This window comes from Anthonomus grandis, chromosome 4 (assembly GCF_022605725.1).
Source record: "Anthonomus grandis grandis chromosome 4, icAntGran1.3, whole genome shotgun sequence".
NCBI classification, from domain to species: Eukaryota; Metazoa; Arthropoda; class Insecta; order Coleoptera; family Curculionidae; genus Anthonomus; species Anthonomus grandis.
In genome coordinates, this window is record NC_065549.1 from 28,632,453 (window position 1) to 28,659,760 (window position 27,308).

The window sequence follows — 27,308 nt, forward strand, 5'->3', positions numbered from 1 at the left end:
TTGTTTATCAATCCGTGCCGTATGTTTAGGGTCGTTATCTTGTTGTTGCACCCACCTTATAGGCATGTTTTCTTTGGCATATTATAGTATTGGTAGCATGACTCTATCGAAGATATCCAAATAAATTTTTTTTGTCATGGTCTCTTTAATCCAAAATATAGGATCTACTTCATTGTAGGAAAAGATTGATATTTCCACCTCCATGTTTAACTGTGCCTATTGTCTTTCTAGGATTATATTCTTCATTCTTCCTCCTTCCAACAAATCATCTTCCATCTGATCTGAATAAGTTGGTCTTCATCTCATCACTAAAAAGAATGTTGCACCAATTTCTTTGAAAATTTTCATTCAAATTATTCTTAATAAATGCCAGTCTTTGTTTTATTTTTTTTTTTGCTTGGAAATGGGACTTTTCTGGCCACTCGATCACATCTACAATCAAACTCCTCAATTGCAAAATTAGACGGCTTTCTTCGGGGCTACAATGCTTTGCGCGACCCAGATTTATAAACGCGATGCAACGATCTTGTTGAAACTGACTTGTATTTATGGAAAATATCACAAGCAAATCTTTTAACTGAATAAACAAATACCAAATAGTTAAAGAAATACTCTTATTTTTTTGTCGACAAGATTTTTAAACAATAATGAAAAAAAATTGCTTTTAAAAGATAAGGCATTCTTGGTTTATTTATAAATTTTACCAAGTAAACAGATTAAATGCTGGAAGAAAATACCTAGTATTTTATTTGCAAATTCCAACATATAGGAAAGCTAATTCAGTTTGATTTGAAATTTGATATGCACTCTTATTTTTTTGGCCACAACTGTACATAAAAAATATGACGTTGATAAATTGTAAAATCTACCTTAGTCAAAAAAACATGTTCTCTGGTGAAAGATCGAGTAATATTAAGGCGTTGGGGTAGAATCTTATAAATGTTATTATTCTTCATAAAGTTAATGGTGCTCTTCACGTAAAATAAATTAACTGTTGGGTATCTTTTTGGTTTTTTATTTATTATTTTTAGTATATATTTTTAAATGATAACCATGTTTGATAACATTATGCTTGCTACACGCACTACCCCAAATTCTTCCATAATTTAGAATGGATTCAACTAGAGCCAGATAGACCACTTCCAACAACTCACAAGGCATAAATTCGCATAGTTGATGAAACTTATAAATTGTTTTCTTACCTTTTTATTTATGTAATCAATTTGCATATTGTGTCCTAAATTTCTATCAGTATAAACGCCGAGGTATTTTGTGCATAAAACTGATGAAATTTTAGAATCACAAGTACAATTTTCCATCTAGTTTGCAAAATAATATTATAAAGTATGTATTGTTAGTTCCACAGGTTCTTATTGTTGATTACTGTTACAAATCGAAAAATTTATAAAGTGGGTTTTATTACTATTTAGAGTTAGAAGATGCTGATCCGTCCAAAGTTTAATTAATGTGATGTATTTTTCAGCTAGCTTTTGCACTTCTGACCATGATTTTGCTTTTACTACAATTACTGTATCATCAGCGTAACAAATAATAGAACAATTTATTTGAGGTAAAATTGTTGTAAGGTTGTTTATATAGATTAAAGAGTTATTACATTAAGAGTGGCCCCAGGACTGTACCCTGTGGCACACCACATTCAACTGTACCCATCTCTCCAATGAGATTATTAATTTTTACTTCGATCACTACTGGAGAGGTGCTACTAGAGTGGTACTCCTACCTCTTAAACCCACGTCACCCAGTAGTTGCAAGAGAATGTGATTTGCCACAGTGTCAAAGGCTCTTACGAGATCAATAAAAATGCCTAACGCCTTACAACCCTCATTAAAACTATTTAATATTCGCTCTGTCAATTGTTGAATTAAATCTTCAGTGCTAATTTTACTTCGAAAACCAAACTGAGAATCTGATAATAATTAATTATTTTCTAAATGTTTTTCCAATTTAATTTTAATGCACTTTTTAAGTAATTCATTCAGGGTACTCGTTATTGCAATATGCCGATAGTTTTCAAGGCACTGGCTGTCACCAGACTTAAATATAGGAGTTATTATGGTGCTTTTCGGAATATTTGGGTAAATACCTGTTTTTAGTACTAGATTTATAATGTGTGGTAAGGGCTTCATTAACGATATATCATTGTCTTTAATTATCAATGCAGAAATACCAACGTTTATACATGATAAGCTTGCTTTTAAGAGAATTTATTTGCATTATCAATTTATTTACCGTGACCTCCGACAAACTCGCTGGATTACAAAGAGTAGGCTTACTAAACACATCTTATCCTTGTAGAAAGTTGACATATTGAACTGTTCGCATTGAAATATTTTGATAATGTCATTTAATAAAAAGTATTTTTTTCATTTTTTAGTATATAGGATATGATTTAGTCAAATTTGTTTTATTCTATACACCATGCCTTTTCTACTACAAAATTATTTTAAAAATCGTTAGTTCTTAAATTGCTAAAAATTTTTTAGAGGATGTTAAAAAAAATACCAAAAAAGTAAAAGTGATTGTGACTCCAGAAATATTTTTTAGATTTTTTCCAATAAATTAGGCGAAAGATGTTTCCTTTGGTGGAAATAAGGTAATAATTTTTGTGTAAAAAGATCTATCTTTATTATCTAACCAAACGTGCCAAATTTCATTGAAATATCTAAAGTAGCTTTAAAAATATAATCAAATTTATATATTTTAATTAAAACTTTGACACCATGTATCTTTGTAACGAAGCATTTTTCGAATACAATTTACATTACAAACTGATATAATTCTGAGGTTTTCTATCTGCCATTTTAAGTTTCCGCTTTCGAAAGTGAACTAACCTGTACTTCTGTTTTTATAGACATTTTAAACTTCACACATAAACTTTACCTTTAATAAAAATACACTTATTATATACGTGACAATCCTTACAATATACGTTGTGAATAAAATTTTTAATTTTAATTGTATATACTTTTTGTATTAGTTATGTTTTATATTCTTTTAATTTTATAAATAGATTTTAAAAAATATCACACAGAAAAGCAAAGAACTAGAAAGTTCAATTTGTTCTTCCTTTTACCACCTAGTAATTTAACATTCTCTGTCTGTTTACAACTTTTTCTATATTTTCACTATTATGTAGTTTTTTGTCCTTTATCTCAGCTCAAATATTAATATTTAATTCAGCTAAATTTGCTATAAATTTGTTTAGTATATACAGGGTGATCGGTTGAAGGTGAAGTGTGAGTGGTTTCCAGGGGGCCATAAAATGACGTCATTGTTTTGACCTTGACCTTGAAAGTCTTCAAGGTCAATAGAAGGTCAACTTCACTTTTTTGCATAGAAACCTCTATTTTTTTTAATAGTACCTGATTTAGCGTTAAAAAATAAGTAACTTTCATCTGGCACTTTTTTACATGCAACCTCTCCTTTTCAAGATATTATAATTCTTCATTCTTTTACGAATTTTTTCCTTTACAATGACATTTGCCCTTGTAGGTAGTATCTGATGGTCTATCAAAAGAAGTGAAAGTATCTTATGATAGAATTTTATTATCAACAGAATCGAAAACTTGAAAATAAAACGTACAAAGTTCAAATAAAAAAAATTGAAACAAAAAAAGAGACTCATACATGTTTAGTTTTCGAGATATTGCGATGTTTCAAGTCAAATGGACCACCCTGTATATAAGTTAGAAAACTTTTACAAAAACTTTCTTCTCCAATGGAGAAGAACTAAGCTTGAATAAAATTAAAAAAAAAACTCCTCAACAAAAATATTTTTAACACGATTTGGATAATTTAACGCAAACCATGGGGGTGACTTTTACTACACTTCTCATGTAGTTATAAGCATGTATCAATCTTCTAACTAAAAAACTAAGTCAAAAAGTCCAATGGCGTCCAAAAAAAACATGTGTTCATATTTCAACACGCCTGTGAAAGCATTTCCGTGTGAATTTATTTAGAACTTTCCCGTGACTTATACATGTTATACATATATACTTTAGTTATACATACAGGGTGTTTCCTAACTACGGTACGAAACTATACAGGGTGAATCGTTAGGTCGTTTTATGAAAAAAAGTTCCTATGAACGTATGTCGGGAGTTGCTTTGTTTCTGAGATACAGGGCGATGAAGGTTCAAAAAAATAACGGTATTTTAAAAGTACTATAACTATCCTTAAATCGATTTAGTTGAAATTTGGGGCAGTTATTTGAAGTTATAAGACGCTTATTTAGCTGTAACTAGATTTAAATTATTAGGTCCAGTGGCGTGTCACTGGGCACCACATGCTTATTGTTGAGAAAAAAACAAGGCCAATAATTGTTTTGCAGCTTTTTATTTATTTTTGTATTTAAGCAACTAAAAATACAACTTTTTCATATCTTATCTTATTATCTTCATATCTGGCTTTGTTTTCGAGAAAAAAAATTTAAAGTATCTTTAACTCATTCTAAAAATTATCCATGGGCGACAACATGAAATAAAAACCAATTAATTCGATAAACAATTTCGACCTTAAAGTAAATGAGCAAAATGCCCACCTTCTGATAAAATACACGACTGCAAACGATTTGTCATTGAGTGTCTGACACGCTCAAAAATACCTGGAGTATCCCTTATGATATTGCAATTGACAATTATCGGATTCCTCAAGTCATTCACATCTAGAACAGGAGTTTTATAAACAAGAGCATTCAGATGGCTCCATAAATAGTAATCCATGGGATTCATATCAGGACTGCGAGCCGGCCAATTTTGAGGTCCTGCACGTCCAATCCAGCAATTAGGGTAGATGACGTCGAGATGCTGACGAGCAAGAATACTGAAATGAGCTGGAGCCCCGTCGTGCATAAACCACATGTTGACTCTTACTTGTAGGGGTACTTCTTCTAATAAAGTGGGTAAATAGTGTTGCAAGAAATCCGTGTAGGATTCACCTGTTAATCTTGCCGGTAAAAATAATGGGCCAATTAGGTAGTCACCAATAATTCCTATCCTTGAATGGACTTGCCAATTATTTGTCATAAGAAGCAATGTATTTATTATTTTGTTGTATTTCAAAAATCTGATAATAAAAATCGTAGAAGTTGAATGTTTATTATCTTAATAAACAAGACAGAAGAGACCAAAAAGTCGTGCCTTGGAGGGTGGACGTTTTGCTCATGTACTTTAAGGTCGAAATTGTTTATCGAATTAATTGGTTTTTATTTCATGTTGTCGTCCATGGATAATTTTTAGAATGAGTTAAGATACTTTAAATTTTTTTTCTCGAAAACAAAGCCAGATATGAAGATAATAAGATAATATATGAAAAAGTTGTATTTTTAGTTGCTTAAATACAAAAATAAATAAAAAGCTGCAAAACAATTAATTATGGGCCTTGTTTTTTCTCAACAATAAGCATGTGGTGCCCACTGACACGCCACTGGACCTAATAATTTCAATCTAGTTACAGCTAAATAAGCATCTTATAACTTCAAATAACTGCACCAAATTTCAACCAAATCGGTTTAAGGATAGTTGTAGTATTTTTAAAATACCGTTATTTTTTTTAACCTTCATCGCCCTGTATCTCAGAAACAAAGCAACTCCCGGCATACGTTCATAGGAACTTTTTTTCATAAAACGACCTAACGATTCACCCTGTATAGTTTCGTACCGTAGTTAGGAAACACCCTGTATATGCAGTATGTTATACATTATTAGACGTGATAACTTATTTATAATAAGTGAATATTTTAGCATCATAACAATTCCAAGTACACAATTAAACCTGTAAACAAATAAGTCAGCGATAATCAATCAACCGAAGGACTATTATCCAAAACAAAAGATTTGCTGTAATAATTATCTTTTAGAAAAATCACAATTTTTCTTTCTGATTCCAGTTTAACATCATATAAATTACAAATATTACCCAATTTTGTTTTTTAATGTTTCATGCGACATTAAAAGTAATTTTTTTAAAAGTGGTTATGGCTGATTAATGATGTATATAAGGTATTTAGATTAATTTTATATTTTAAATATAAGCTATTACAAACAAGTCTATACATCTTATAGTATAAACATATTTAAATAACCTCCTAATTGCGCCTAGGCATGTCAGTATCTACTTCGATTTAAACCTTTGTGTATTTTAAAATATTTTATTTTCTACTTACCTCTGATATTACTGAAGCATCATCTTCAGCATCACTAGCTTCATCTTCTTTGTTCTCCTCTTCTGATTGTTCAGCATTTATTTCATCATCACCAGGAATATCTTCTTCATAACCTTCTTTATCTTTTGGTTCATCCATATCATCATTTTCGCTAACTTCAGCCTATAAAAGAAGTTTATAGTTTTTTATAACAATAATAAATTTATTACTGCTTTATGTGCTATGACACCTACCTCCTCATCCATAAACATTGATTTTTTTTTAGGCTTGTCATCTAAATTAACATTTTCTTCAAGTTCTTCACCAGTCTCTTCTTCCTCGGTCATCTCTTCTTCCTCATCATCAAAAATATATTTTTCTTCAGTTTCTTCCTCGCCTAATATAAAATGTAAATAATCTGTATATTACCAATTACTTTATAAAACTTTCTCCTACCTTCTTCACTTCCAAACAATCCTCCTCTTATCCCCTTGGCAGCTTTTTTGCGCCAAATTTCAGTTTTCTTTTGTTCCATTTGTTTTTGCAATTCTTCTTTTAACTTATGTAATTTGGCACCAGGCTTTTCTTCTACTTCTGCAGCCTCTTCGTCACTATCCACATTTACAGCCACTTCTTCTTCATGAATATCTCCGCCACTTTCCACAGTTACAATACTAAAAATAAGGATAATAAAATAAAATGCGCTAAAAAAAGTCATGAGAAAAGATCACCGCAAATTTGATTATGAAAAAAATTGCATATTTATCGGCGCAAGACTACAAATCTAAGCAGTGCCACTAATAGTGGTTTGAAATGTTGCTGGAGGCATTGGAGATAGGTTGAAAGGGAATGTTAAATCTACTCTGTGTACGCTGCAGAATTGAAAATCAAAGTGTACTGGATAAAAAATCCAGATGAAGTTTCGAAATCTCAAGTATAAGAAATAATGAAGTTGATATGGGGACTATTTGAAATTTCTAATATACCGATACCATTATACAGGGTTTACTTAATGGTATCGCATCTATTTTAAGTAGAGAAATTCATAAAGAAAAAAACTTGGAACCAAAAATGCTTGGTTTTTTAAGATCCAGAGTAATTATTTTTAATAATTGATTGAAACCTTTTTATCTTCAATTTTTTTCAGTCATTAAAAAAATTTTAAATAAATAATGGTAGGTTACCAGAGAGGCAAAAAATTCCGGGCAGAAACGGCCAATGTCATGCCATATCAGTTATTTACGCCAGTGAATGAACACTATGTTACCTATGGGCAAGCTAGCGCCAGTTATTGAGCAATTCGTTGTTTATTCCAGTTAGCCAAGGAATGTGCCGACTGCAATATTGAAATTGCAAATATTATCAAACGATCATTTTACGTCGATGACTTACTTTTTAGTGCTGACTCCATTGAACATGCCAACCAAATTTGTCAAGAAATTTCTCGTGTTCTCAAAAGTGGTTGTTTCCAGTTACGCAAATGGTATTCAAATGACTCAAGGGTGCTAGATGGAATAGAAATCAAAAACGAGGCTTGCGGCATACAAACATTCGGTCCAAATGAAACCACGAAAACTCTAGACTTGACTTGGTCCTGCCATAGCGACAAGTTAGCATTTTGCATTGATGTACACAATTACCAGAACCATACAAAACGATCAGTGTTGTCTCTCATCGCTCGCATATTTGATCCTTTAGGAATGTTAAGTCCTTGTACCATTATAGGAAAGATCTTAATGGAAAGATTATGGTCCGCAAAAGTGTCCTGGGATGAACACATACCAGTAGATCTAGCTCAGCAGTGGCGCAAATTTAAGGATGACTTACGTCTTTTAAACAAGCTAACGATTGAACGACATGTGGCGTGTCAAGAGGCAAAGATATTCGAGTTACATGGTTTTGCTGACGCCTCGGAGAGAGCATACGGTGTATGTTTATATTTACGCAGTCTAGATAAAAATAATCAAGTACACGTAAAACTTTTATGTTCAAAAATCCAAGGTTTCACCTATCAAAACATCAAACACACCTAAGCATACCCAAGCTAGAATTGTGTGCAGCTTTATTACTTGCTCGTCTAGTAAACAAGGCCAAGATGGCTTTAACCATAAAATTTCAAAATTGTTTTTATTCGTCCGATTCATCGATAGTTCTAGCATGGATTAAAACTAGTCCTAATTTGTTAAAGACCTTCGTAGGAACCCGAGTAGCAGTAATTCAGAATCTAACTAATGATCAATACTGGAGGCATGTACCGACTCAAGAAAATCCAGCCGACCATGTATCACGAGGATTATATCTACAACAAATTCTAGAAACAGATATGTGGTGGCATGGACCTAAGTTTTTAAAGACACCTCCTGATGAATGGCCGACTTCGTTAACCAAGGTGGATACTGTACCAGAGTTAAAACCATTTTCAATCACTGCTATACCAGTAACTAAAATCGACCCATTTCCTTTCGAAAGGTTTTCACAATTTTCTCGTTTAATTCACGTTACGGCAAATATCTTGCGATTTAAAAATAATTGCCTTAAAGTTATTTCTGATAGAGATAAAGATTAGTATTCCGCTTAGTATTCAAGAATTAAATCTTGCCAAGCAATGTCTAATCAAAGCCGCACAGAGACAATCTTTTCCAGACGAATTTTTGTGCTTACTCGAAAAACGTTCTATAATCGATAAGAGTAAAATTCTCCAGTTAACGCCATTCCTAGATTCGGATAAACTTATTCGTGTTGGAAGCAGATTACGTTTTTCTGATTTTTCACCAGACAAAAAACATCCAATATTTTTACATTCAAATTATCCGTTCACTAAATTGCTCTTTACTTATGAACATATTAGATTATTCCACGTTGGACCTCAAGCTTTGTTGGCCTCATTAACAGAAGAATTTTGGCCAGTTTCGGGACATAATTAAGCTAGAAGTACGGTCAAAAAATGTATTAGATTCTTCAGATTTAAACCTGAGTTTTTTCAATCATGGCAAATTTACGGCGCGACCGCACTGTTCCCTCTCCGCCTTTTCATGTCAGTGGACTTGATTATGCAGATCCGTTTTTGGTGAGACAGAGAATGATTAAGTCTCGTGCTTGTAAGCTAAAAAAATGTTACGTGTATGATACAGTATTCGTGTCGCAGCGGTTTTCCGTCCCTTGCTATTAGCAACGATCCCTAACAACTTGTTCGAGCCGAGCGTCCAAATAGGAAGAAAGCATCAAGCTATACTAGAACGACGACTTTACGTGTGCGCCGGTCGGAACAATAATTTCACTTTAATTCGTCAATTTTTATTAATAAAGTTATTTATTTTATACAAGAACCAAGTGATTTATCTAGACAAGTTCAAGTATACAGTCCACCAATCCAATAATAATCACAGTCTTGCTCTTTGATATTTGTATTATTATATCCGTAGTTCGTGCTGTGCTAAATTGGGTACTTTTCCACCGATTAAGTTGCGATGGGCAGGAGCATGAAAATTGAGAAAACCTAACAGTTTAGTGAAAAGCACTCGGACACATTAAAATTGAAAAGTATTTTTCAAGACCATTCTGAGAAGTAATACAAATACAACAAAAGGACCTGACAGTTTTGGGATGGACCAAATTAATTAAAACGTTTAAGATCATCAACAAAAATAACAGAATCACAGGACTGACACCAGGCCCATAGTGGAAGATCTGTAGTACTCTCGGAGCGCCTCAATCACATCTGATAAAAAGCTAAAATTTCGATTAATTAATTACCACTTTATAGTTTACCTAGTCAGAGGCCTTAGACTTATCTTTCTAATATAGTCTAATTAGAGAATTTGCATACTGCAGGACATATAAATAGTTGACTTGTCAACACAAAAATCGTGTTTATTAAGGGCTAGAAGTTTGAGACCAGTAATAGCTAACTTAGAAATCATAAGCTTATCAAAAATCTTCGAATTAGTTGTACATAATTTTTCTTCCAATAGTCAGGAAACTGACTTTGATAAAGAGATACCTTAGGGCTTAGAGTGACACTGCTGAAAGCATTTTTGTTATTATTGTTAAATAAATTTTCAATTAAAGAATGAATACTGTGCTGTAGAGTTACAATGTTGAATCTCAATAGATTTGTAGGTAACATACAAAGTTGTATGCAAGAAATACGTTTTTATAGTTGAATGGTGGTATGTGATACACTATCTGAGAATATGTATTACCTTTCGATAACAAAAATATGCAATAACATGCGAATACAAAAGTACTTTATAGGCGGAAGAGAAAAACTGAACATCTTCAAGATAAAAATAGTTGCCGTGAGGAAAAGTAGGATACAGAGACTTCCACTTCATTTTTAGTATTGGACTTACAGAACGGTTGAATCACATGTAGAAACTATTATTGTAAGAGGTTATAAGAGCTTTTCTTATTTAGCGTCTGTAACAGCTCTTTTGTCAAAGCAAAGTATGTTCCTTACCTTTTAAGGGAGGAACTGAAAACGATTTAAGCAAGCGAATTAATAAAAATTTGGGAGGTGGTAGTTATGATAACCCATGATTGGCGACTTTGATAATTCTGCTATGTCAGCGGAAATTTCTATTTTTATTATAAAATTATGTCTTCCGAGGCTCCCGTATAACCAGGAAAACTTTTATGTACGTAGCTGTATTAAAAAAAACTATTATTTACCTGTATCTCTATTATCAATTCTAATAATAATGAATTCAAAACAAAACACATTACGCAAATTGAGCAATTAAGATCTGATGTTCTAAGAATGAGCGATAAAATACACTGCCTACTTTATACAAAATCCATTCCCGAAAATAAAGACTATCAATAGTGTCTTTAGATGGATACCCGAAATAACCAATCATCAAGTAATCGCCAAAATAATGTTATATTTGATATAATTCTAGGAATAATGTGTAGGTATTTTTATTACTTTTCTTAAGTAAATGTTAAAAACGCAATGCATAAAAAATGCAAAATTGTAAGCTACAGGTAATTTTGCCAATAAAATTTTTATTGGGATGAAATAAATGTTTTTTTTAATATCCCAATTTTAGCACGAAAGGGTTTTGTATATTCAGCCTAAAACATTGTTTTAAGATCTGCCTAACCTAATTATCTGAAAAATCAATCTTTACCATTTCAGTAGTTGCAGTTACCAACATTTTTATAGTTTTTCCTAAAACCAGTTCAGTGCACATATAACAGTAGCATTCTAAGGTGAAACGTTTTATTAGACGATTTTATAGGACGAAATTTGAAAGAAAAGTTAGAAATTGAAAAAATCATTTGGTAAAAAAAATCTAAATTTTATACTCATATAATTTTTCACCTTTAATAATAAAAAACATTAAATATTTACGCCAGAATCTTGGGTAAAAATTAACTCTTTATACATCTAGTTTTATAAACCATATACCAGGAAAGAAATTTGTTCTATATATTTAATAAGAAAATCATATCCAGTGCGGCTCTTAATCGTCTCCCTCCCTCTTATCTTTTGAATGTGTTTATATCAAAATTTGAAATTTGGCACACCTCATTAGCAACCTAAATATAACTTTTTTAATATTAAGTCATTACTTCTACCCATAACAAAATGGCAGCTTTCAAAATCTTATTTTTCGCATATTTATTTTCTTTAATACACCTGTTTAGGTGTAATTTATTTGTAGATGTGTTGTTGTTTGTACAGTTTGTACTTTTTGTCATTGATAATGTCACATTATTATTAAAGTTACTGTTCCACACAAAAACTTATTTGGTTTACAATACATTTAAAAGCGAATAATACCAAAAGGAGATAATATTTTTTCTATTTCGTTCAGTGCAATTTTATTTGTACTTCGATTTAGTCGAGAATGCCTGATCCACGTCCCGTTGATGAAAAAATTGAAATTATTTTCATTTACGATGGAAATCATCGATCGAGACGGAAAGAATTTTTAATGTTTACTTTCCTGGTCGTCCAGTATGTCAAAAGTATATTCGCGACCTAATTCAGAAATTTTCTGACACCAGCTACAAAAAGTCTACTTTTTTAATGATAGGTTTTAACCTTGGACATGTTGGAAAGTTTTTTTTTCCTTTTTTCTTCTCTAATTTTGTCAACAAGTTTACCTTTATTTAGTAATTGATTGTTTTATTTAGTTATCTTTAATTCAAGTATGTTCAAAAAGTTTTGTCTTCTTGTGTTTAATTTTGTTCATTGTTTTGTCAATTTTTGAAATTGTATTTTTGTTTTGTTTTTTTTAGCCTTTAGGATGCTTGTACACAAGATTATTCTTACGTAATATAGCACATTTTCTTTTTTTCCACAGTTGGTGACACGTGTGATGTTTCTTCTGCTACTGTGAAAAGGGTACTCAAAAAACATAAATTTTATCCATATAAAATTGAAATGGTTCATCAATTGAAAGAAAATGATGCTGATCGACGTATGGAATTCTGCGAAGTAATGACCGAGAGAATAGGACGCCAGCCTGCTGCTTATGTGAAGAACATTTGTTTTAGTGATGAATGTGCGAGCGACGTAAATCCCTACATATTTCGTGAAATATACCCAGAAAAAATAAATGTGTGGGCTGGCATATTAAGGAATCACATTGTTGGGCCTCTCTTTTTAGACCAAAATTTAACAGGGGACCTTTACTTAAACGTGTTGAAAAATGCAGTAGAACCACTAATCCTTGAAATTATTGAAGATAATCCTCATGAATTTGGTTGGAAACAGTTTTTCAACAAGATGGGGCACCGCCTTTTTTAACATCTTTTGTAGTGAAATATTAACATTTCTGTCTTATCTAAAAATTAGTTATTTTAAATCGTAATAAAAATGCGAAAAATAAAATTTTGAAAGCACTTTGCTATGGATAGAAGTAATGACTTAATATTCTAGGACCATAAAGCATTCAGTGAGAGCTTTCAAACGATATATAGCACGCCTCCCCTTTCTATTTAATTTTATTTTTTAAAATGGCGTTCGGCTGCCATAAGCATTCAAAAGATAATAGAAAGGGGGGATGACAATTAAGAGCCGCACTGTATATTCCTCATTAAAAAATCACAAATCTAAATAATTAAAAATTGCTATTGCTCACCTTAATTTTACTTTATGTTTCGAGTGATGCTTCTTCGTCGCAACATGTTTAGCGAACCTTTCCATCAACTGAACTACTTCTCTAGGTTTAGTAACACCTGAGTCAAGATCTATAATTTCATCTGGACAACCACTTAACTTTGGTTTGTCATTGGCTAACTGTTCTTTGAGCAACTCAAGTTTGGATTTTATGCTTGGTCGTTCCCGAGGTTCGGTTTCACGGTATGCTTCAATTTCCTTATCTAAATCAGAATAATTAAATTCTTGGCATGTGACTAGTGATTCATTTTCCACAATAGATTTTGAAATATTTTCGGGTGTTTCCATCGGGCTTTCAATTTCTTCGTCGTCTAACTGGAATTCATAGCTTTCACTCTGCTGACAAGTTTGCTTATCATGAGATTCAGTGGTAATATCATTAAAGGGAATGTTTTCCTGCATAGATATTTTCGAGGATTCTTCGACTTCCATAGGCATTTCATTGGAACCGCTAATTAATTGTTCTTGAGTAGAGCTATCACTTTGTTGTCCTACTATAAATAAATAATAAAACTACAAGCAAATCAGGTATAAAAGCACAATTCTTATATAAGGTAACCTCATCTAAAACGTTATTCTCTTTTAGTTAATCAGTCTGTGTCAGCAAAAAACTTCTTCAAGTAAACAATTACTAATACAACCCTAATATCTTTAAAAAAATTATAATTTTATAGGGATGTTTTTTTGAAAAAAAACGTATTTTTAGCACGGTTTCTTCAAAGTACGTTAAAAAAAATACATAGGTTTGTAAAAAGTAATTGTTTATAATTTAATGCATAATATATTATTCATAAATATTTTTTGAGGATCATAATCAAATTTTTTATAAAAAAAAAATGCTTCATATTTTATTACAGAGAAACAGTATTGTTTTGTGCCTGTCAAAATAAGTGTCAAATTTTTACGATATTATAAAAAAGTATTTGGCATATTATCATTCCTTCAGAGATGTTGCAAGCTGCAATATTTGAAACAAAAACAAACTGCCCATAGTTCCACGGTAATGCTAATTCGAGCCTTTCAACATTCTAAGGTTTAAAATAAATTTTTACTGATTTTGAGTGACCCGTTAAAAACCGTCAAAAACTTAGCTAATAAATGCCCCATTTAAAATTTTTTTTTTTAGTGCCATTTTTCAAAATTCGAAAAACCAAAGATTTTTTTATTTTAAGAAGTTTACCTTTATTTAAAATAGTGGCATTATAATAACTCCCGAAAGCAATATTTTAAATTTTTTTTACTGAATAAAGAAAGAAACTCTTACCTTGAACTTCCAGAGAACGGTTTTCTTGAACCATATTTAAACTTTCAGTTTCACGAATTATTGACGGGCTCTCAGTGGAAGTAATTTGTTTATTATCATTTTTCTCATCTGTAGATGATATTTCATCATTCTCAATTGAGGCTGATACAGGATCTATATCCTCTACCTTATTTTCAGCTTCAGAATTTACATCTTTTGAAGGAGGTTTGTATTCCTGATCATCTTCTTCAGCATCTGATTCGCTTTCCGACTTGTAAAATTCTTTTACCTCCTTCTCTCTTTCTTTAAGCCGTTTTCTACAACAAAAACAATAATAAAATATATTTTAAAATCATTACAATAATTATAAAATATAAAAGTCGTACTTACGAAATAATTTCTAGCTGTTCAGTAGTCATTTTAATAGCTACACTTGGTGGAGCACGTCCAATCACAGACGCCGCTTGAGACAGTTTGGGACGCCGCGCAAGAAAATCCTGAAGACTGTGCGTTTTTGGTTTGTGATAAGGCAAAGAAATATTTTTCTCTCTCAGCATTCTTTGAGACTCGGACTGGATTAGTTTTCGCTGTTCAGCTGCTTCTCGCGCGTTAGTCTACAAAATTATAAGAGACTTAAAGTTCATAATAGCTGAATAACATATTACTTACGATTTTTGGTATATCCTCACTATCAGTCAAATTAGAATTTATTTTTGCCTTCTTAGCAGCATTTTTTGAGTGTGATTTTATAGGTTTCTTGTTTTTGGAGGTCAATGTTTGGTATTGTGTTTCTTCAACAATTTCATTATCTGAGGAGTTTTGGGCAGACTCAGCTTGCTCTCTTTCTTCTCCCTCACTATCTGAGTCACATAACATTGCTAACCGCGATTTCTTAAGAAAAATACATATTATAAATTTTAATATGCCCGAAGGTAGTTTCAAGGGGTTTAAATGCTATATTTTTTAACAATAATCATACTGGTGTAAAAGTGGATCAAAGTTGAATTAAAAAATAAAAATACTCGGATTTTTTAGGAGTTATTATGTATCTGCAGTATATAAGTTAAGCTTTGGCACCCAATCCCAACTTTTCTAATCAAGTTAATTTAAATTGCTTATTTTCGATTTTAAAAAAAGGCAAGTACAAATAGTATTTAAAAGTATGAAGAATGGAAAAGCAAGGTAAAAGTAATGATTTTATTAAATAAAAGATATTTTTTAAGTAAAACCATAGTAAGTTCTAAAAGATCTTGGCCAAATATCTTCTGTGACCATTACTTACTTATCTATTAATACTGGGTTTACCAAATTTACCTTAAAATTACTTAACTTACCTTAGGCATCAATTTCATATCTTCTTCTTGGTTATCTATTAAAACATTGGCTCTATTTTCATCGATATAATCCAAACTCTTATTATAAAGTGTGGACTTAATAATATCCTCCTCTCCTTCACTATCAGAATCAATTATTGCTATTTTCCTATTCTTTTGAGCTGGTTTAACATTTTGTGTTTCTGCATCTCGATTCACTTCTTCCTACAAAGTTAGTAAAATAAATGTGGAAAACAGAATGATGAATTTGGTATGAGGAGACTAAGATAATAATATATAATAAGAATAGGTGAATATATGTTTTACTTATTTATTAATATTTTTGGCCTATTAAAATTTTACTAACAAACTAGATAATTTATCTATACAGACTTCAAAATAAATGTGCAAAAAGTCTACCCTAAAAAGGTTAAAACACTACCGGCTGGGTCAATTATACACACACACACTGAATGGTAAAATATAAGTTTAAAAAACTGACGCCACAAATATATAAAAAACGATAACATAGAACTCGAATTCAAGAAAATAATGAAAAAAGTAAAAAGCTATCTAAACTATCCTGATTCGAACCTACAACCTCACAGCAAAACTGTTAAGGTTTACTGCGTTGACCGCTAGGCCACACCGTTCATGCGGTAGTTTGAAAAGAAACCAGATGGGACCAGATAATGTTGTTAAAAATGAGTCCTGGCTCAAAATTTAACACGTCGTTAACGCAAGTCAAAAGAAAGGATCTTCTTCGCTCTTGTAATCTCTAGTTTCTCTAGAAGATCCAGCTTTTTGCCCTTCTGGTAGTCATGAACCACCATAAAAATCTGGTAGTCATGAACGAACCATTAAAATTTTCCTCCCAGAGAGTCCCATATAAATTGCAGGGCAATCGGCATAATGCAAACTAATGGTAATCCAATGGTTTAACCAGATTTCTTTTTAAGGAATTAGAAGTTTTAAAAGCGATTGAGATGTTAAAAGTTTTAAAGAATTTCTCTACCTGTTGGGAAATACCTCCAAAGTAAGTTAAACATCTGAAATTTTTATTATTATGTTCTCTTTCCTCCTGATGCACAATGCGGTATGAAAGTTTGTACTGATTAAAAAAATTAAAATATAGTTTTTCAAAACTTTATAGAGGACAGTTATTGTTGGTTGCAATGGATTGTATTATTTATTTATTTATTTCTCTTCCAACGAGCAATTGCCCAATTTACAACAATATAAAACATTTTACAAGAGAAGAAAAACCTAACCTACACTACACATTGCACAAAAATCATAATAATACCTGATAAAAACCTTAAAAATAGATAGGGTACAATTTGACTTTTATTGAATTATTTTCACATCACAGAATAAATTCACAGAACATTGGCTTTCAACAGTTTTAAAAATTATATTCTATTAGTAAAACAATCCAACTGATCCGAGTACTGGCTAGCAAGTTTGCCTGCGCTGGTAACAAAGGAATTATTTCCATAAATGGTTTGGTGGGATGGAATATTGAATTAGGGGGTCTGACGGGTCTGCCTATAAGAAACATACATACCAATTTTACCGAGTATATCTGGGCAGCAAGATCCAGAATGGAGAATGTCATAGAAGACTGATAGGTCTGGATGTTTACGACGGGTTTGGAGAGTATGGATATTAAGTTCAGACTCAAACTGGTGGTAGATAATAGAAAGTGGAACATTTCTTTTGAAGGCAATGTATCTTAAAAATGTGTGTTGAACCTGTTTAATCATCTGAATGTAACTGTTATAATGAGGAGACCAAATACATGAACTATACTCTAGGTGAGGACGAACTAGTGCACAGTAAAGAAGCTTAATAGAAGCAATGTCCTGGGCCCTATAACACAAACACTACAATTGTTACAAGTTACAATTAATTTACCGTACCTACAAGTCGTGATGAATTCAGTAACACATCAGAAATAACTACAATTGTAATTTTTTTACAATTGTAGGACTACGCGTACGTATGTATAACAGACTTGTTAAAACGAGTTTAAGCAACACCCACTCAAAGACAAGGCCTTAGGGCTTGGCGCGTGAGATCATCAATGTAGGCCACCGATTTTTAAAAACCAAGGGATTTCATATGCTAATATCTCAATATTTGGCTTATTTTAAAAAATGCTAGGAATAGAATAGAGTTCAGGAAACATTCAAAGGTATGTTTTAGTTCTGATTGAATGTCAGGTTAAATATTATGGTGTAATATTAAATTCAGACTCCCAACTCCCCTACATCTGCGCCAAAATTCAACATATGTATTTAGGTATTTTTTTATTTTTTTTTATACCATCAAGTAGTAAAAAATGTTATTATATACACATAAATCCATATATTGACTTTAAAAGCTTAAAAAGCTTAGGTATACTCCAGTTCATGTAATTTTTTAATTGCAGAAAAAGAAGCACATTTTTTCTTCGAGGTGTCAAAATCAGGAAAATAAAATTTTTTGTCTGGTTTAGAGTTAAGCCAATTATTAAATACACATTTAAGTAAGTGAACTGTGTCAAATAGGTAAAATAATGGTTTCTGATTATCTATGGGATGAGGATAAACAATGCTAAGTTGGTCTGCAGTTGAAAAATGACTAATGGCTTTCCCGTTAATGGCATTATTATCACACTATTAAAAAACTATGTACCAAATCTCCTCTAAATTTTCAATAATTGTCTTAATAAAATTATGAAGTATGTCTGATGTAATTTTGGAGATGGGAGCTATGTGAACTACTTCCTTAAAGCTGGAACAAACACTTGTAATCATAAAAGTAAATGCCAAGGAAGATAGAGACTTATTATTGACTGATGTTCCAGTGATATTACCGCCTTTATAGTCCATGTAAGGGTCAATATGAATTTCATCAAAAAGTAGTGTCACAAATCTCTCATGATCCTTTAGTAAACTAAACACATTTCGGGCATAAGTTAAAAACATTTTTTTTTCTACTATGTGGGGGTCGGTCATGTGTTTGTTACAAATACCCATTATAGTTTGAGGATGTGGTAAAATTAGGGATCCATAATCTCTTAAATACTTGTACGCATGAGGACTAATAGTATAGATTATAGAAGTCAAAATTATTGTACTACTTGAATATATTTACCTTTCCTTTGCAGTTGTAAGCAAAGCTAATTGTTCACAAATAAAATCTAAAGAATGCACTATTTTGTTGTCTTCAATGTTTTTAAAACTTTTTAGTATGTTTGACACAAAATCGAACACACATTTCATTTTATTTATGTCATTGGATGGTTTGGCATGATTGAGAATAGTATTGCCAAGGGTATTGGTAGCAGTCTCGGTAGCAGTATTTGAATTTAAGTCATAGTCGGGGTTGTTATTATTGGTAACATTTTCCTCCAAAGGCAGGGTAATAATAGTAAGGTCTATTGCTTCAAGTATTGCATATAAATCATCTAAACTATGGGAAGTATATGGAGTTTTAAATTTTGATGTTAAAACACAAACTGGCTCGCTATATAAGCGAAAAAAAATATATATAATATAAAATGCTATATAAAAAGTTTCAATAGTTTCAGCCGTGGTTTTAGTAATTCTATTGTAAAAATTTTACCTGTGTTGGAATCTTGAACTTAATATGTATAATAAAACATATAAAAAAGTACTCTTTATTATACTACCTTCAGGAAAATGAGCTTCACATACTTTGGTGTTGTTTGTGGGCTCAAAGTCATCTCTGTGTATGGCTTTGACCCATTTTCCCCTTAGATTTAGGTATATCTTTAGGAAAACCGCAGACATGCACTTTAGGTCCGTTTTTATAGTTTCCGTTACAACGCGGAACACAACACTTTTGAGGCATATTTACACTTTGGTATTAACTACAAGCCGAACTAGGAGAAAAACATTAAATTAAATACGAACTAAAGTATTAAAATCTGATATAAACAAATAAAACCGCGAACGAGAACCGGTTTTTCCGAGGATTTTTCTAGTCTGAAATTACGATTTTGCGATTTAAAAGTACGTGAAGAGTTTACATAAATATAACATACACGTTTCGCGGAAATAAACAGTTCCGATTTTAGAAAAAAACACAAAAATGAGCTAATGTTTACTGCGGATCTCGTCAGAAATACCGGCAACCACAGAACATAAATATAAACAACCTAACCTCTCATTTCATCAGGTGGCACAACTAGTTGATGCGCCGTTGTCAGATTTATATAGGAAGAACTCCTATTGGCAAGTAACAAGGTATTAGATAAATGATAAAATTTGAAAAAATGGAAGTTTAAATTATAAAAAGAGAAATAAGGATGCACTCTTTTTTTTAACTAAATTGTAAAGTAAGAGCAGTTAGAGATATAGATTTAATTATTTTAAGATAGTAATAGATCATCCTAACGTTCACGGCAATCTGCAAAGTCTGGCAGCGTTGCAAGAAGCCTTCCGTGGACGAACAACGGCAGCGTCAACAGCTGAATTCACGCGAAAATCAACCCGAAGTACATGGCCCAAACGTGTGACGTCACGAGCAAAATTTTTTGGAGCGCTTTGTCCTTTTGTAGAGGTGTTATTGGTTTAAGCCGTTTAGGATTAAAAGTTATGAGTTGTTTGTTAGTTTTTTGTTTGTTCGTTCGTATAAGCGATACGGTGAGAAGGCTGATTTCGGTTAGTAAAAATGTCGTCTAAACAAATTATTTTCGAAAGAAAAATGCAGTTTTTGACAAAAATTAAAGAAAACAAGGAAATTCTATTTGGTGCTTTCTCAGATAGACTTAAAAAGCAAGACAAAGTCCAGAAATGGAAAGAAAAAGAAAATCGAGAAATAGCCCAAGTAGCCCAAAGTATATGCTTTCAGTAGAGAAGGATTGGACCTACGTAAGAGATACTGTCTGGCAGAATTTGAAGAAATCTGCAATGGGTGAAAGTGACGATAAAAATGAAAAGCTGAAACTACAAATTGAACATATAAAATTACAAAACTATAAAACCAAGCTGGAAATATTAAAATTAGAAAAGGAACTTGGGTTACCGTTTTCTGAATTTACCTCGCAGTTCCAAAATAACTTCCAATCAGAAAACGGCAAGACCTATTTATCTTTATAATAATTTATCTAGTACCTATAGTTTAGATATAGTATAAATCCTTCGTTAATAAAAGTTGTTAATAAATGAAATAAATATTTTCGTCTTTATTTTGTAGATATGTATATTTTTGAACTTTAGTATAGAAATGAAACCCGTTTTTAATAAATTTTAGAGCACCCTATATACATATTTTTCTACTAGAGTCTGCTGTTTCTGTTAAAATAATTAATCCGTTCGCCTAATCTAGCTTGTGCTCCAACAGGGGGATTGTCATCGAGATGTTCATAATTTTCTTCATTGTCTGATAACTCTTCACCATCGTCTACCATGAAATCATCCGCGTCCCCATCACCTTTTGAAATGTTGCATAAAGTAGCACAGCATTTGAAAACATTTGCAGCAAAAACAGGGCTCACGCGTAGGTAGTTCAAACAAGGCAATTTTTCTTTTAAAATCCCAAACGCATTTTCTATTACTCTTCTTGTCCGTTTGTGAGCTCTGTTGAAATCCTGTTAGGCTTAATTTAGTGGATTTTCATATGTTGGTGGAATCAACCATAGTTTTAGCGGATAAGCTGAGTCTCCCAGAATCACCGAATTAGGATGGGGTCTCCAACCATTTTCCATTCTTCGAAATAAATTACTGTTACGAAGTACTCTTGCGTCATGAACGCTACCGGGCCAGTTAGCACTAACATAATAAAATTTTAGGTCAGGACCACAAACAGCCATGCAATTAATTGAATGTTTACCATGGCGATCTACAAAGGCTGGCTCGTCTATAGTCGGGGCATCTATATTTATCAGTGTTCCATCGACAGCACCATATACTTCGGGAAAACCGGCGATGCCATGAAATCTGTGAATAATATCCAATGAATTCTGTGGCCATGACACGATTTCGTCAAATGTTATATCATTTACCGCATTAACAGTGTCATGTACGCATCGGCACACTGTCATTTTTGAAACTCCATATCGCAAACGCCATGATACTGACCTCCATTTCCTAGCCAATGTAGAGCAATTAATATCTTCTGCTGTGGAGTCAATCCATACCACCGAATTGTGTTATTATTTAGCGCGGCTCCAATATCCCGAACAAGACTTTGACATTGCTGTCTGCTAAGACGGAACCTTTCCTTGAACTCGCCATCGCTAAGAAAATTAAAGTCTGTTCTTATGTTGAATCGGTATTCCCTGTGGGGGGCACCTTCATTGTCACTTTCCGAGTCACTTGACCACATACCGAGAACGAAAACTAATGTTCACAGTGAGAAAGTTGATATTAAAATACTGAGTTTACCGAATTTACCCACTGATATAAATGGGTAGAACATTATTTACAATTGTGGGAAATACTTTAACACAAATATAAAAGTGCTGAAGTTGCGTTACAGAATACGTCTACATATGTAAAAAATCTTCCGTAATTACTAGAGCCGCACAGGTAATTACAAGATTGTTCTGTTACGGAAAAATGACAAGTGTAGAAAATATTTTTACAATTGTATAACTTGTAGTGGTTGTGTTACAGGGCCCTGGAAATCTCTGGTGCACCTCTTAATAAAACCCAGCTATTGCACAGCCTTTAATACAGTTGTTCTGGTGACATGAAGAGAAAAATGTAACTGGGAGTCCAAAGTTATACCAAGGTCTTTTACACTAGATAACACTCTCGGAGGAGTGCCAGTAATAGTATAAACGTGATTAAGCTGGCCTGTACCTCGAGCGAAAAGTATAGAATGGCATTTACTGATATTCAAGACCATATTATTAGCGGCGCACCAACCCGTAGCCTATTTCAGTCAACCTGAAGTTTAAGCTAAAACTGAAGTTACAATAAACCTTAAGGTTATCCGCAAATTTCAGATAGTAGTTATTCATGAAACAACTTCCAATATCATTGATGAAGATGTTAAAAAGCAACGGCCCCAAGTGGGATCCTTGGGAAACCCCAGATGGAGACTGAACTTCATTTGATTCAAAATTGCACAGTTTAACAATTTGCCTTCGGTTAGATAACTAGCTTTTTAGCCATACCGTTGCCAGACCGTTAAGGGTGTACTTGCTTAATTTGCTTAACAACATTGCATGATTGACGCGGTCAAAAGCTTTACTAAAGTACACTGCATAACATGACAACCTTTCTCAAAAGACTGGATAACAAAGTCGGTAAAAGTAAGAACATTCAGCTTAGTGGATCGCCCTGACATAAAACCAAATTGTCTGTCATTAATTACAACACCAAGAAGACGCACCAAAAAACCATAAGCAATCCTCTCAAAAAGCTTTGGGATAGAACTAAGGATACTTATTGGTCTATAATTTTTGACCTGAGTGCTGTCACCAGACTTTAAGATGGGCGTCATAAAGCTCGATTTCCAAAAATCAGGAAAAACACCTGCCTTTAGGGATAAATTAATTAATATAAATTATTATAAACAAAGGTGTTAAGATAATAAAGCTGCAATGCTTTAAAAACACAGGAGGCAACCCATCGGAGCCAGGAGCGTTGCAAGCATCCAATGTACTCAGCTCAGAATAAATTTCAGAGATGCTAAACTTAGAAACATTCAAATTATTTGTAAATTGATTTACAGGTACTGAATCGTTACAGTTAGGTGGTGCATTGCTATACATTTTAGAAAAATACTTAAAGAACACATTGACTATATCAATACCAGAAGAGCATTTAACGTTTTCGTAAAATATCTCTTGAGGGACTGCACTGATGCCTTTTTATTGTTTAATAATTTCCAAAAATTTCGCTGATTATTTCTAAGAGATTGCTCTGTAAGAAACACATATTCATCAGAGCAGTGTTTTTGAATATTTTACATCTTGACCGTAGAACCGAAAAAGCACCATAATCGGCATTCAATTGTAAGTTCAAAAATCTCTTGTGTGGCCTCTTCTTTGCAATTATTAACTCTTTCAACTCTGATGAAAACCAATATGGAAATTTTTTAGCAGAATATTTCTTTAAGGGAACAGAGCAGTCAATATATAAATACATAATTTCATATTGTACTCTTTTTTAAAGGCTGCATTAGAGAGGTAAATTAAATAATCTGTAGATGAGAGAGTTAAAAGCAGCAAACTTTTGTTGGCCAGAAGAAAGGGAATTAAATTGGATAATATTATCTGTTGTGGTTGGTTTTCTGTACACTTCAAAAGTTATCCTATTGTTTTACCTAGTCAGAAGTAAATTCAAAGTCTTGGTAACTTCTTTTTCTAAAGTAAAAATTATATTACTGTGAAGGAAATTTACATTAAGTCCAAAAATCTCGCTAAATCATCGTATTTTTTTGCTTTACTTTAAGGTCTTTTTATAATTTTATTTGGTTTTGTTTGCATTATTTTTTAGGTCTGATGATGCTCTTAGGAGCGAAACATGTGTCACCACTTTAACAAATAAAAGAATTTTTTGAGACCAAGACTTTGTATTGTTGCCATTTGATTTGTTTATATCAAGGTCTCTTTGAGAATATGGATAACTTCTTTCAATAAAATTTCCTTTTGTACAATTAAATAGTGATATAAGAATTTTTAAGTTTTCAAATCTTAATCATTCAAAGCAGAAGGCACTACAATGTTATCAATTTTACAAGTATCACAGTAATTTCTTTACCAACATGTTTTTTCGCCCATTTAAGATACAGCAAATTTTTATTACAGTTTTATTTTTATTATATTGCTGTTTCCTGTTTGTCAGTAGTATTCATAAAATAAGATCATTTGTTACATGAATAATTATTTTATAATTAAATCTTTTACATAGTCAAAAGGGAACACCTATAAAACATTGACATAATTCTTTCATAAAGCCCTTTATATAAAGGAATTTTCATCTAATGATTAAAATAAAACATTTACTTACCAAACTTACACTGCTATTACTGGCTTCATTATGTTTATCAAAACTTTCATTATGAAGAGTGTGCCTAACAGAAGTCTCATCTTCTTCACTATCAGAATCAACAATAGCTTTAATTCTTCTTCTTTGCCCCAGATTTATACTGCTTGCTATTACTGGGAGTTCATCTGTATCTATCTAATAGAAAGACTAACTTGAACAAGGGAGTTTAAGAACATTAAACTAATAATTTAGGATTATACACATGTTTGTACTGTACATTTTCTAATTAAATAAATAAATATATAAACTAGATCTGTTTAGCTAATGTATCCAACTCTACAAACTCCATGCCAAGGTTTTGAATATTCACCTTAACAGCAAAAGAAGCAATAAAAATTTGCTGACCTTAACAATGTATCACAGAAGTGCCTCAACTGATTAGATAATAAGGTTACCAGTAAATAGTTAACTAAAATTTAAGTAACTACTGAATGAGTGTCATATTACTATTTTTGATTTTTAATATGAAAGTTAAAAATTTCTATGTTAGTTGGTGAAATAATTTACTGAATTATTTAAGATGGAGGCTGAATCCAGTTGAAAACAGTTACAAATTTCATATTATGCTAGGTATGGGTGGTTATTAACTTTCCTGATGTGCTGTGATCCTCATTCTGAAACCCTATCTTTTTAGGTAAACTTTTAACAGCAGTTTTTTAACTTTTTTATATTACCCTGACTTACAGGCATATAAGAGAGAAGATGGTTAACTAGCAATACATTTTAAGTGTTTTCTATTTTTAAATACATATTTCCATTAGATCTTCTCTTTTTAATGTAATATAATCTTTAAATAATCTGAAATCTGGATAAAGGTATGGTTAATATTCAACTGAAAAGACCATGAATAAATATCTGAAGCTTTTAGGTCCATACTTTGATCATACAATAAAAATTTCATGAATAAAAATTAATTACTTACCATATCATTTATCTGAGTTTCTTCATTATCCTCACTATCAATATTTAAAACCAGTCTCTTTATTTTACTCTTATTTGGTATATTACTTTCATTACTATTAACATTACATAGCTCATCAGATGTTCTTGACAAACAAGTGTGTTCAGCAACATTAATGTCACTTGAAGAAAATGGCTCAATTATTCCTGTAGAAGTACCAATTTTATCAATTATAGCTTTATCATTATTCTGTATAATTCTCAAATCATTTGTTATTTCATCACTTGAATTAAAGGGTTCAATTATTTCTGTTAAAGTGACTTTTAAAGCATTTCTATAGGAGTTGCCTTTCTTTACTGTATCTGTAGTGTTTCTTAGTCTTTGATCACAGCTGGTATCATTTGAATCGAATTGTTCAATTGTGTTGGTAGAAGTTACTTCATTATTAGGCACTTTACTCAAAGTCAAATTAGACTGTATATTCCTTAGTTTGTTTGATATATTTGTCTCATCAGTTGAATTAAGTTGGTCACTTTTTTCTGGAGAATTCAATTTCTGAGGTGAATTAAAGTCATTGTTATCATTCTCTGTGGTACTTGTTAATCTAATTTCGTATTGCTGATGTGAATCAATATCAGGTGAATCAAATTGTTCAATTATAGCAATATTTGAACAGGACGATGGTTCCATATTTATTTTATCAGACATCCCTATGACTGTTCTCATGGAGTAGTTTTTCCTTACTAATTTTTTTTTTTTACTTTAGAGTTGCTAATTTAGTTACTTACATAATATGGATTACGTTTACCTGGATATTACTTAAATTACTAATAAACTCAATATTTTCTGAAGAAATTAGATTTTTACTTTATTTATTTATGTTTTTTCCCGCGATTTTATTTTAGGTTAGATGAACTGTCGATGTCAATTGTCATTATAGGTAAGGGCGCTTTTACTGAAGCTATTAAATTATATTTGTGATCTGTGCTATTAAAAGTATTGCTCTATATTTTAGTTGTTTGTGATATACAGGGTGTCAAAAATTGGAGGGTGACCATCGGGATCGTAATTTAATATGTATTACAATACTGTGTAAAGATATATAAGTTCATAAGGTTGCCTCACGTGTGTGGTGCCTTAAATAATTGAATGCCTAAAATAAGCTTTGCTTTAAACCATAATTGAGGTTGTTTGAGTTCACCATCTCTCAAACAGTGATGTCAAATCGATTTTCCAATTTTTCATACAATATATATTTTTCTTAATCCACTGAATATTTTTTAATGTGTTGTATTTTGTAACAGATAAAAAATGTACTCTTTAACAGTTTCGTTTATTTGCCGACTAATAATATATACTTTGAGAGTAATCAACAAACTTTTCAGAATGAAAAAATATTCTTAACAGAAAAAATAATGAAAAAGCAACTTGGCAACCTATAATATTTAATGTTTATGTCGCAGGCTTATTGTAAAATCAGTCGTATTGTAATACGCCTAGGCTTTTTCAATATGCCTAGGCATATTGTAATATAGTTCA

At 31.9% G+C, this 27,308-nt stretch overlaps 1 protein-coding gene and 1 long non-coding RNA gene across 4 annotated transcripts in view; one reads left to right on the forward strand and one right to left on the reverse strand.

Annotated features, from left to right (window-relative positions):
* LOC126734991 (claspin-like) overlaps positions 1–26,637 on the reverse strand; it is a 51,994-nt gene extending 25,357 nt beyond the window's left edge. Inside the window, exons 1-10 of one of the 3 annotated variants that reach the window (XM_050438856.1) lie at positions 25,791–26,637; positions 24,830–25,003; positions 15,876–16,079; positions 15,211–15,432; positions 14,932–15,155; positions 14,563–14,858; positions 13,261–13,789; positions 6,623–6,840; positions 6,421–6,563; positions 6,188–6,349 (exon numbers count right to left, since the gene is read on the reverse strand). In XM_050438856.1, the coding sequence (XP_050294813.1) occupies positions 6,188–6,349; positions 6,421–6,563; positions 6,623–6,840; positions 13,261–13,789; positions 14,563–14,858; positions 14,932–15,155; positions 15,211–15,432; positions 15,876–16,079; positions 24,830–25,003; positions 25,791–26,495 (2,877 nt within the window). In that variant the 5' untranslated portion in view covers positions 26,496–26,637. Of the gene's footprint in view, positions 1–6,187; positions 6,350–6,420; positions 6,564–6,622; positions 6,841–13,260; positions 13,793–14,562; positions 14,859–14,931; positions 15,156–15,210; positions 15,433–15,875; positions 16,080–24,829; positions 25,004–25,790 lie in introns of all 3 variants that reach the window. The other 2 variants (XM_050438855.1, XM_050438857.1) reach the window with 2 other exon arrangements.
* LOC126735008 (uncharacterized) lies at positions 2,455–13,021 on the forward strand. The gene is made up of 2 exons (XR_007660252.1): positions 2,455–2,614; positions 12,481–13,021. It is a non-coding gene; the product is annotated as an uncharacterized LOC126735008 (long non-coding RNA).
* Positions 26,638–27,308: the final 671 nt, after the last annotated feature.